The 12,709-nt window shown below is 36.1% G+C and overlaps 1 protein-coding gene across 1 annotated transcript in view; it reads right to left on the reverse strand.

Moving 5' to 3' along the window:
* The window catches only part of SPATA16 (spermatogenesis associated 16), a 181,081-nt gene extending 173,581 nt beyond the window's left edge, over positions 1-7,500 (reverse strand). The window contains exon 1 of the mRNA XM_010976277.2: positions 6,855-7,500. Coding sequence (XP_010974579.2) covers positions 6,855-7,466 — 612 coding nt within the window. The 5' untranslated portion in view covers positions 7,467-7,500. The remainder of the gene's footprint in view (positions 1-6,854) is intronic.
* Between the last annotated feature and the right edge of the window lie 5,209 nt (positions 7,501-12,709).

The raw sequence follows: 12,709 nt of genomic DNA on the forward strand, positions 1-12,709 counted from the left end.
GTGGCCACCTAGGGCTACGTGAACCAGACACATGAACGTGCTTATTGCTAACTTGCCAGATAGGCAATGGGGCAGGCGTTCACAAACCTACCACTGGTATGGCATAAATCCTTGCTACTCAGAGTGGTCCCTGACAGCAGCATGGGCATCACTGGGGAGCTTATCTGAAATGAGGCCTCTATCTGGGTGCTGCATCAGGGACCTGAAGCATCAGAATCTGCATTTTTAACAGTGCTCCTACACAACTTTTATACACATTGAAATATGAAAAGCTAGAGTGTAAATCATTCTTGACGTGAAATCAGGGCACCTGAATTCGATCTCAGCCATGCCACAAACTAGCTGGTTCACTTTAAGTAAGCTTTTTAACTTCATAGAACATCAGTTTGTTTTTTTTTAATCTGTGAAATGGGGATGATAATATCTGTTTTTGAGGATTATTATGATGATTATTTCAATAAAAGGGCCTGGACCTCAGCAGGAGTTTAAGAAATGCACACTGAATCCCTGTGCAAATCCACAGTTATGTGAGGTTCCCTCAGGCACTCAGCGAATTTGGTCAACTTGATTTCCTGATTACGTTGGACTAGGAACTATCTGTGTTTGAATCCATTTACATTAAGCTTTCTGGGATGTCCACATTTTCATGCCCTAGAGATTGGTTACAGAATTATTCTCAGCAGAGCAATTATAGGTGAGGCTGCCCTATAATGAGATATCTTTGCTACTTCATTAAATAAACCCCCTTGGATGGGTTCCAAAATGGACCTGCCTCATACCAAATTCCATTACACTGGAAGTAATCTCATAAGAAGGCCCTGGTGCGGGTTCAATTGTCCTGGATACCTAGTGTTTACCATAAAGAGAATGTGTTCTAGAACAGTGATTCCCAAAAGCTGGTTCTCAGGCCAATGTTTTACCGATCCAAGGGGCAATACAAAAAAAGACAATTTAGTCAACTTTTCATAAAGTTGAATTATAATCTTTTTTTAAAAAAAACTTCATTCTGAGAGTATGCCCTATTTTCTTTCTATCTTTTCAATGTTAAACTGCTCCATATTTTTATGAAATAATGATGAAATAGATGGTAATTTTTGTAATGTTCTTGCACAATAAAAAATATAAAATCAATTTTCTCCCTTCTCCAATTTTTTTTAATTTTATTACCCTTGAAATCCCAAAGTTCTGAACTATATTTTTATAGAAAAAAATGCTTAAAAAGAAATTCTTTCCTATGAAATTAGTGAGGGGCATAGAGCATTTTAAATTGGGAATCAAACTGCAAAGTTTTAATTGAAGGGCAACTTTGTTCAACGTCAGCATCTCACACAGTGTAAAAGTTCCTCAAACAGCAACGCGGACAAGGACACCTTGGGATGTTAACATGCAGATCCTGATTCTGCAGGTCTGGCACAGCTCAAAGTTCTGTATTTCCAACAAACTCATATTTTGAGTAGTAAAGACGTAGTGGTTAAGGTGGTGAGCTCTGAACCGGACCACCCTGGTCTATCTCTTGGCTCTACCACTTTTAACTGTTGACCCTTGAGCAAGTTATTTAACCTATATCTCCCTTAGTTTACTTATTAGCAACAAAAGAACAGTCACAGTCACATCTCATATGTTTGTTGTTAGAAAAAAATGGAAAATGGAATGTAAATATTCCCAGAATGTAAAATACAGTACTGGACATAGAAAGAGCTCCATAAATGTGAGTTATTAGTCTAACTTCACAGATCAGTGACTATAGCATCAAGATATTAAAAAAAAGATTAGCACCTCAAGGAGTTCCTATGTGATGAAGTAGGAAGAATTTTAAATTCTGTTTGGTGAGGGTTAAGCTGTGTTCTGTCTTCTTTGAGTGGTTCAGTGGGATTGCTTGAAGCTACGAATCTTGAAAGGCATGTATAGATCTATTCTTTTTTTAATTGAAGTATAGTCAGTTACAATGTGTCAATTTCTGGTGTACAGCACAATGTCCCAGTTACGCATATACATACACATATTCATTTTCATATTCTTTTTCATTAAAGGTTATTACAAGATATTGAGTGTAGTTCCCTCCACTATACAGAAGAAACTTTTTTTTAAAATCTGTTTTTAGTAAATCTCAAATTCCCAAATTTATCCCGTCCCACCCCCTTTCCCTGGTAACCATAGATTGTTTACTATGTCTGCGAGTCAGTTTCTGTTTTGTAGATGAGTTCATAATGCCCTTTTTTTTCTTTTTCTTTTTCTTTTTTTTTTAGATTCCACAAATAAGTGATATCATATGGTGTTTTTCTTTCCCTTTCTGGCTTACTTCACTTAGAATGACCACCTCTAGGTCCATCCATGTTGCTACAAGTGGCATTATTTTATTATTTTTATGGCTGAGTAGTATTCCATTGTATAAATATAGCACAACTTCTTTGTCCAGTCATCTGTCGATGGACATTTAGGTTGTTTCCATGTCTTGGCTATTCTAAATAGTGCTGCTATGAACATTGGGGCACATGTATCTTTTCAAATTAGAGTTCCCTCTGGATATATACCCAGAAGTGGGATTGCTGGATCATATGGTAAGTCTGTTTTTAGTTTTTTGAGGAATCTCCATACTGTTTTCCATAATGGCTGCACCAAACTACATTCCCACCAGCAGTGTAGGAGGGTTCCCTTTTCTCCACACCCTCTCCAGCATTTATCATTCATGGACTTTTGAATGATGGCCATTCTGACTGGTGTGAGGTGATACCTCATTGTAGATCTATTCTAATTCAAAAAGTGAAAGTTTCTCAATTACTGAGATCTTAAGAGTAAGGTTGAAATAATGGTACGGTTTAGATTGCATGCTGCAAACTTTTGAGAACCTTTAATAATTTCTTTGAATGTTTATAAATGACAAGAAAAATATGATCAGTATATTTCCAGACCTTAAGTTTTCCTATAGGTCTTTACTTTATCAATAATTATTCTTTTCCCCATGAACAGTGCAGCTAGAATGTTTATTAATTAATCTCTTCATAATTTTTATTGACAGCTAAGCAATTTGTTGAAAATGTGTGTATTGCTTAAAATGCAAATGCAACTACATGAGGATAGTGTCTTATATTTCTTCATTTTAATAGAATCCCTACTATTTTTACTAGAGGGTGAATTTATATACTTATTCTTTAAAAGTTGCAGGTAATAACACCTAGGCATAAAAATGTGATTTAATATAGAGTTGTGTTTTTATCTTCAGTTTATACCTTTTGCCCTCTGGTGTGACTTCTGCTGTGATTTCAAACAGAAGAGCAAATGATAACTGATTTTAACAAAGATTGATGAATTGGTTACAGAGCTAAGGGCTAATCTTACCTACCTAACTGGTTCAACTTTATATAGTAAAAAGAAGGCATAGAAAAAAAAGTTATTTCATGAATCACATTTAAATAAACACCTGTGTTCTGAAATCCTAAGAGATTAAAGTTGACTGCTTTTTGGAAGCTAAATTGTTATCTTCTGAATCATTGCATACCATTTTTATCTTGTTCATTATAAAATACTAGAGAAAGAAAAATATCATATGGTATCACTTATATGTGGAATCTAAAAATAAAAAGATACAAGTTCTATTTACAAACTAAAACTAGACTAATGGACATAGAAAACAAACTATGGTTACCAAAGGGGAAATTGTGGGGAGAGATAAATTAGGGGTTGGGGATTAACAGACATGTATTACTATATGTAAAAATGATAAATCACAAGGACGTACTGTATAGCACAGGGAACTATATTCAGTTTCTTGCAATAACATGTAATGGAAAAGAATCTGAAAAGAAAAATATATATGCATGTATATGTATAACTGAATCACTTTGCTGTACACCTGAAACTAACACTGTAAATCAACTACACTTCAATAAGTTTTTTTTAAGTCATACATTTATCTCTCTAGTTAGTGACTATTTTATAAAAACAAAAGAATTTAATATTTTGTTAAGAACACAGGGAAACTAACATATAAGCAGAATATTTCTAATGGGTTTATTAGAGAAATTGGAAGTTATAGTATCAGTTAATAATATTCACAAATTTCCAGGGTTTTCCCCCAGTTTTTACTTTCTATTTCTTTTCCATCATCTTACCTTTAACCACAGTCAGTCTGCTGTCGACTTGTACAGCTGACTTTGTACCACCCAGTGGACGAGCATTTTGTATGCCTCTCAGTGCCTCCCAAGTAATAAGCCCTCCATGGGAAAGCTGCTTGTTATCCTTCAGTATCCATATCTATTCTCCCCTTCTTCCTCAGTAATAGCACCCCTGAATGTTAGGGCCATTGGGAATAAAGACCATATTTTCCAGTCTCACTTGTAGGTTTGTGCAGCCACATAACTAAATTTGGGTTAATGAAAAAAAAAGAAAAAAGAAGACTAGAAACGGTGTTGATACTTCCATAAAGTGTGCTTGGCAGGACGCAGTGTGCCTCTTCCCTTCCTCTTGCCCCTCCTGGATGGCCAGAAGGTGTATGTGATGACACCAGCAGGAGCTGCCATTTTGGATCATGAAGTACAAGCCACATCCTGAGGGACAAAATAGCATCTGGCACCCTGATGATCGCCCCATACCCCATACCAGCGCTTGGTTGCCTAACATTTATGTGGGGAAGAAAAACCTCTCTTGCTTTAGACACAGTTATTTTGGGTTTCTGTCACTTGCACCCAAAATTTGATCCTAACTCCACACACTGAAATATTGATGCATCTGTCTCTTATGTGTGATCTTTATCATTATGCCGTGGTCTCTGTCAGCCACCCTATCTTACTCAAAGTCATGTTAGGACCTAAGGAAAAGCAAGAGAGACATTAAATAATGCCCGAGAACACTCCGTACTGAGGAAGTTAAATTTAAGAGAAATTAAATTCAGGAGAGGAAAGAGTTAAAGAGGTTAAAAATCTTTTATATTCCCAGTAACTCTGGTTTATTAAGAGACATTCTAGGTAAGATTTCAAAAGTTAACTCCCAAGATAATTAGACAAAAGCTAGGCCAGATGTCTAAGCTAAGTTTTGGTCTCAAAATAATTACCTTTGTTAATTACCAGTAATTAGTGTCAGCATCCAACTCTTTCCAGAAAACCTTTGAGTGAGGGGGAGAAGAGGAAGAAAGTGAAAGAGAGAGAGAGAGAGAGAGAGAAGAGGGGAAGAGAGAGAGAGAGAATGTGCACAGTGGAGTCAGAACACAAGCATCTTCCTGTACAGTTACACACCTTGGGGTCATTAAAATCTGATTCAAATTTTACAATTTTGAACAGTGATTTTTATGGAAAAAAGTGGATATTTTCTTCCAGTGAATGCAGATATCTTTTGCTTCTACCTAGACTTAATTTGAATTTTATGTTCTGTCTTATTTTATGCCTTTTCTTTCCATTGTCAAAATGTTTCTTTTTATTTACCTATAAAATTACACCTTTAACCCTGCCCCCCACTCCCCCAAAAAACTTTCAGCTGAAAATAGCCCTAACAGAAGTGCCCACAGTTCTTCCAGGAGTCTTTACTTAGCTTCCTTTCCTCAGTCAGAAGCTTCTTTCTAGTCTTTAGCTCACAGAACAGCAGGGGATTCTCAGTGGTTGGTGGATAACTTAATTTGGGGGGTCAGTTTTTATATAGTTCAGAAGTTTACATAGTGCATCACTTTTCCCTTTGTGTGAATGAGACTTTATAAAGGCAGAAATATTCATAGATGCATCTACTGTGTGCTACCTCATCACTTCAAGTCTCTTTGGGCCTCCTATTTTTGTGCTTAGAGTTTCTTTTTAAATATTCAGGGGCACCTTAGTCTCATATTGTGTATTAATAATTCATTGTAGATGTAGTCATTTTAACTGGCAAGTAACAGTGGAGATAATACTTTACTCTTTAAATCTCCATCACAGACCTCTCACACTGCCCATGCCCCATGTCCCATGGTGGATCAATCACTCCTTTATGCCGTCTCTATTTCTGTTCACTGGTTTATCTACCTTACTGGACTTTTAGAGGAAAGGCACCATGTCTTAACTCAGCTCTTGTATCTCCAGTGGCCTCTAGGCCTATATAAAATGCATTGAAAAAACCTTTTTTTTTGTAATTAATGAAATACTCAGTCACCAATATTGCCAAGCCAGTGGGGCGTCTGGTTATACACTCTGGTCGTTTTATAAATTCAGTGAGTCATGAGATGGTGCAATTTTTCCCACTACCTTTTTTTGTGTTTTATTGGTGAGTCTCACATTTATTTTAGCTCATGGGCTGTTTCTTTATGCCGAGATATTGACCAACTTACCTGCTTCCAGAGAGAAAAATAATTATTCATAAGGCTTAGTAGAATGGGAAGGAAAGTGAAGTTTGATGGCAAGGTAGAATGGTGTTATTTTGCTTTTAATCAGTATTATGCATAAATTATCAGCACATGCTAAAGAGTAAAGATGGTTATGTTTAATCATGAAGACTACATGTCAAAAGGGGACCCTTTGTATACTCATTAACTGCCTATTTCTTGAGAATCTATATTCTGCTCACCACCCCTGTACTAAAACTTTTTGGCTTTTATAGGTGTACATCTAAATTACAAAACCAACTGCATTTAATATATGACCATTCACTGCTGAGTTTGTTAAAGAAAAAGCATGAGATATGCTTTTGGGGGTGATTTCTGTATGTCAAGTGCACACAGGCATATTAATTTGCAGGCACATCCTATTTATGTAAACTGGGACCTGCATAGCCCCGATATCATTTGGTATTTTCATCCCATGATCACTGTTCATTACAGAATGATCAGAGCTGCTAATGTAATTACAGCTCTCCCTTTCACAGCTTCCTGTCACCAATCTACATTTTCTTTAATCCCATACCTCCAGTGCTGTTCTGAACTGTCCTGCCGCCACGGCGTATTTCTTCTGTCTGTAGCAAGAGCTGGCATCCTTTAAGGCTACCTGAAGCCATTTGTCAATCTGAGGCGGAATGCTGAAATTCAGCACACGCAAAGGGTAAACTATTTCAGCAGCTCGGTATATTGGCCAAATCCCAGTGGGCATGAAGGACTTTACAAACTCATAGCTCACGTCCTCTTCATCGACGTAGACCAACTTCACCTCCACATCCATGATATTCTTTAAGGGGATATGAGGCAGGGGCAGGGTGATCAACGGACTGTCAAGTTCTATCATCTTTGCCTCTTTCTTTCCAGCTGGCTTTTCTTCACCATCTGCCTTCCTTTTAAAGGCCACTTTCTCTAAATCATTGCTTTGTTTTTCTTTGATGCTCTTTGCCATTTTTATTCTTTCAATTGTGATTTCTACTTGTCTATCTCTACAGCTTTTCTTAATCTCTCGTGGCATTTCCAGGATGCTGGGTGGGTTTGCCAGGGTGGACATTTTCTTGCTTGTGTTCATCTTTGGAACGAGTTGACCAGGATAGACCCTATTTACTGTATTCTCCACACTCCTACTGCTTCCTGAATCCATTGATTCCCCCCTGAAACTCCTGTAGGGGTAAGAAGAAGAAAAATAATTAAAACAAAATTTTGAAATTCCAATGTCTTTAGTATAGTCAGGCTATAGTCAAATTCATTTAAAATACTGTTGTATTTATTATAGGTATTCATAACCTTAAAAGTAAAACTGTATGTACATTATCTGCTGTTTTACTAAGGAAGTAATATGTTTCAGTCTCAAAACTTGCCAAGAATTTGTTGAAAACACATTTAGACAATGTCTTAAAAATAATCATCTATAGCTGAACAACATTGAGTGAACTTTTTTTTTATGGGGTGCCCAAATTCATCGAATAGGAAAACGTTATACATAGCCACTGAGGACAAAAAAGACAAAATCTGACTCAATATTAATTTCCTCAGAAAGGCAGGTGGTCTAGAACTCATTATAAAATATACTGCTAACCTGCATAATAGACTTGGGAGTCTGAAGAAACCACAGCTGCTTCCTCTGAAAGGCTTCCAGAAATGTTATGAGCACAATGTTTCCTCAGTTTGTTTCTTCTATTAGAAATGAAAATCTTAAGCTTAAACAGCTTTAAAGGTAACCTCGTTCAGAACTGACTTGAAAGCATAAGAGCATGACCTTCACCTTCTCATTAAATGTGAAGCCATATATTTATCTTGAGTCCTACTGTATTAATATCTTTGTAGCAATGGTATCAATGTTGTACTGTTTGAAGATGAGGCACTTTCCTAAATCACTGATGTTCAAAAATATAACCAACACTCTTTTGATTCAAAGGTTTCTGAATACTATTTTTGCTTCTAGATTAGTTTCAAAATACAAAATACGTTAAGACCAAATAATTATGTAGTATATTTTGTTCCCATTTTTAAGACTCTTTCACCTATCATATTCTATCCTGGAAACAACTCTGTAGGATAAATAGGAATAACGAACACATTTTTCAAAGAAACTAAGAAATAGAGGGGTTAAGTTGCTTATCCCAATTGGCTTTTGGTCATTAACAGAACCTGGATTCCTGTTTCCTCCCTGGGACTTCCACTCACTAACTGTTAGCTTGGGGTACTTCCTCTAAAGCATGCTGTTCTTTAGGATGGCTAATAGGAGACTTACCTCAGAACGCAAAGAGAAGAGAAAATGCAAGAAAGAAGGGCTGAGTATGATAATAAGATAACGAAATGAAAGCTAACATTATTCTTTCTTCTCTTTCATTTTTCTACCACAGGGACAGTGCCTGAGTCAAGATAATAAAGTCTTGGGAAGTTTCTCAAAACTTACAATTTTGTGGATGTTGTTGATTATTTTCATTTGTTTGCTTGCAAGACAGGTTTGCCCTAGAAAAACTTTTAAAGACTGTGAAATTTGACCCAGTAATACTTAAGGAAAGTAAAGGAAGAAACAAAACTGTACATGAGTCTAACCTTTGAGGCACTTTCTTCCTCCTACCATTGTATATTTGTGTCATCAGAAAAGGTTTAGGTCAAATGTGGACATAAAAAATCTACTATGCTGACCTATATTATCTCATAAGAAAGATCGAATTCCAGTAATTCCAATAACAGCTATCTTGGATGTTAATTTGCAAAAGTTGAATACCAGAAAAATATTTCCCTAGTGATTTATACTGGTGTATTAGAGTTTTATGTCTATTGTGGGGGGAACAATACCTCAAAGATTAAAAATGTTTCCAGTTTATGTTATGCTCAGTATTGAAGAAGATAGTCATGACTGGTTATCTTAAGACCCATCAGCACAGCTTTACTTCAGGCAAGACCCTGTTTCCTTTTCCTCTCTTGGATTCATGGTTGGCATCCAATATATCGCTTGGATCACTAAGGTGGCTACTTAGAGTAGTGAGGGAAAAACTATCTTGACGATCACTCTATCTTATTGTTGCTCTTATGCCACATATGATTTGGTTTGAGTAAAAGTCAGCTTCAGTCTTTGAATTACGATCTCCAGTGGATGGACACTCAAGATATACATCTACACCAATAGGTTTCTTTCAGTAGCAGAGATGCAGAAATGGAATTAGCATAACTTCAACACCCAACATGTATAGTTGAAATTTTGAGTAAAGTGTATGTACCACAGTGGCTAAGTTCCAGATAAAACTTGACTCTTATGAATACTATAGAAATTATATTTATGTCCTCTTTGTCCAATACTATCTGTGAAGCAGAAGAGACATGAAGCTCTTGAAACTTGTTCAAAGCTCAAAATATCTGATTTTAAGGATCTCTGATTCATATTTGTTCTTACTGTCAACTTCAAAAATATAAACAGGAAATGTGGGTAAGCTGTTTCAAAATTTTCATGGTATCCCCCCTAGATAATTTTTCTAAACTCTCTCTCTGCTTCAAGCACCAGAGGCTAAAACGTGTCAGAATATCTGTAGTTGGTTGTAGTTAGTATCATTCTTAATGTCTACAGCAGCATTACGTCTCTCTTCTGTATTTCTTTTCATATCTCTGGAACACGTAAACTTATCTTCACAACCACTAATTTTGGGACTCTCCCTCACTCCCTCTACTCCGCCCTTTCTCTGCCTATTTTCCCTTCACATTCCCCTACTTCAGTCTTCCTGCCAGTTGTCTGTACCCCCCATCCCAACAGCACACATTTTTCTTTTCAAGAAAGAAAATTTTATTGCTTTTCAGAAACAAGCTTCTGACTGTTTTTTCATTAGCTCTTAAAGCTCTCTATAGAAATTGTAATTTTGTTCTTCAGTGAAGTTCTTTTTCATAAGAAACAATAATAGAGGGTGAAAAGGTGTACCTGGTGTATAGAGCAATCAGAGGGAAAATATTTGTAAGCAGATGTTTCGTTTTCAAACATCTGGAAGAGCAATTATTCTAAATTTGTCTAAGAAACACGTAATTCAGGTCCCCTCAGAAAAACCAGAATAAATATTCTGTCTAAAAGTGGCCTAAATGTATAGGCAGAAAAAGCATGGCCAAACCCAACCAATATTTTTTCATGTTGGTTCCAAAGCAGGTGACTTCAGCTTCAGTTTTAGAGCCTGTTCTTAATAAAAAATTCTTGCGTGTCTACAGAAGAGTTATGAAACTGCTCACTTACAGCTTTTAAAAAAAATTATACAACTCCATTTAAATAATACGGAATTTAAGGCCTTTCACCAGCTCGCCCAATGTGTGTTTCCAGACTTATTTAGCACTCCTTCTGTAAACTGCTCTGAAGTCAAGCTGAACCTCTTGTTACTTCCAAAAGATAACTTATTTTCAGTCTGTCTGCTAAGAATTCTCTGTCTTCCTGTTTTCCACCCCATTCTACTTGGCCAGCCCTCGCCAGAGGTTATCCATCTCTCCCTCCTTGGAGCACTGACGGCATTTATAGTCCTTATTTTCTACATTGCAGTTATGCATGAATGACTTATTTTTTCCAATAAGCTTCCTGAAAGCAGAAATATGCTCTACTTATCTTGACATTAGTTCAGTGCTTTGCAGAGTCGACATTCAATAGATGCCGATCAATATGGATACTGTGAATCAAAGGCTAATTTAAACAATTTAAGAGAAACAAAATTGGATTTTTCTAAAGGTATGGCTTTTTTAACTTTGTGAGAGTTGTTTCTGAGGTGTTTTGCTAGATTTTGTTTGGTTTTGTTTTAAATTTGGTCCTGGGTAAAGTACATTTTCTTCTTTGATAGTTCAAGTGAATCATCTACCAACTAGATTTAAACTATCAACCTCTTCAGTTTTTTTTAGTAGTCAAGTTGATTAACATGACATTAGTCAGTGTTCCTGAGGTGCTGAGTTACACTTTAATCATTACTTCAATAAAAATACATTCAGAGAAAACTATTAGACAGTCATTATGTATGACAAAGAGGTATTCACTGATAACATTCTGTAAAAATGCCCAATCTTTAATTTAGAAGACTGTGAAATTGATTTCCTCGTAGAGGCATGCCTTAAAAAAAAAGATCTCCAGCAAATATTGATATAAAACATTAGAACAATCTTGAAGGTTTTATAACAAATGCAGGTAATAGAAACAAAAAGAGGTTAATGTTCAATCATTTCCACAGGGGCAGCCTTTTAAAATTTATTCAGTAGATCTTCAACACACTTATTTTTTTCTGCAAGCATTTTTTATCAAGCATTCTCTTTTATGTGGGAGATTCTGTTGCTTTGTAGATACAATCAGTGGTTTGCATGTCTATTAGTATGACACATTTTTATTAGCATTTTGATGGAAATAGGCAGCTCAAACATGGACAATTCAGAAAAAGAGAATCCTTCAAAATTTGCTCTCTGAAACTTTCAACATCACAGTTGCTATGGTTTTCTTTCTTAAAAAAAAAAAAAGAAAGAAAGAAAAGGATCTAATTTTAACTTGCTGTTAAATGTAACCAGAGAGACATTATGAGGAAAAACATCTTACTTGTTAGTCCATGAGTGCACCTTGATATTTTTGAAAACACACTACAAAATATTTCTTCAATCGAATAATCATTTATTGAACACCTGCCACAAGAAATGTACTGTGTTATGTGTTATAAAGAAAACTAAGGATGACCAAGATAGGGTTCTTGGCATTTTAGAGCTTATAGCTGGGGGTAAGGGTGTGGGGTGGGGAGAGGGATGTATAGATAAATAGCTTTGTACAGAGAAGACATTCTCTTACAAGATAGTGAACTGCTGGAGAGGCAGAAATGCTTCGCAGTCCTTTTTCTATACTGATGGCTAGTTCCTTCAGAGCCTGGAACGTAATGGGCCCTCAGTACACGTTTGTTATTCAAATGAGTGTATGGCTGTGTTGAGGACTATGGTAGGAATAATGAACATGCTTCTGTGGGGACATGGGATTGATGCAGTTTCAAGAGATCTACTTTTTAGAAGAGGCAGAATGAGAGGTGTCCCTATATAAGCAGTTTTTCTTCTCTTTTATCCAAGTATCCATAAGGAATATTTCACCATTATCAGAAGGGAGAATGAATTAGGCTCACAATGCTTATTAAATACAAAATAAAACATACTGTGAAGTATTATATGAATAATAATAAAAGCCAACAGTTACCCCCAGTGTGCAAAGTTATCTCACTGGATTATTCCATTTGTCTCTCACAACAACTCTTTTGCATAAATATTATTACCCTTATTTTACTCATGAGGAAACAAAGAGATTAAACAACTCAAGGGGTCACCATGAGAATTTTACCAGACCTAAGACTTGAACTTGAGACATTCGCTGTCAAACTGTGTACTTTTTGGACCATAGGA

This window comes from Camelus dromedarius, chromosome 2 (genome assembly GCF_036321535.1).
Source record: "Camelus dromedarius isolate mCamDro1 chromosome 2, mCamDro1.pat, whole genome shotgun sequence".
In the NCBI taxonomy this organism is placed as follows: domain Eukaryota; kingdom Metazoa; phylum Chordata; class Mammalia; order Artiodactyla; family Camelidae; genus Camelus; species Camelus dromedarius.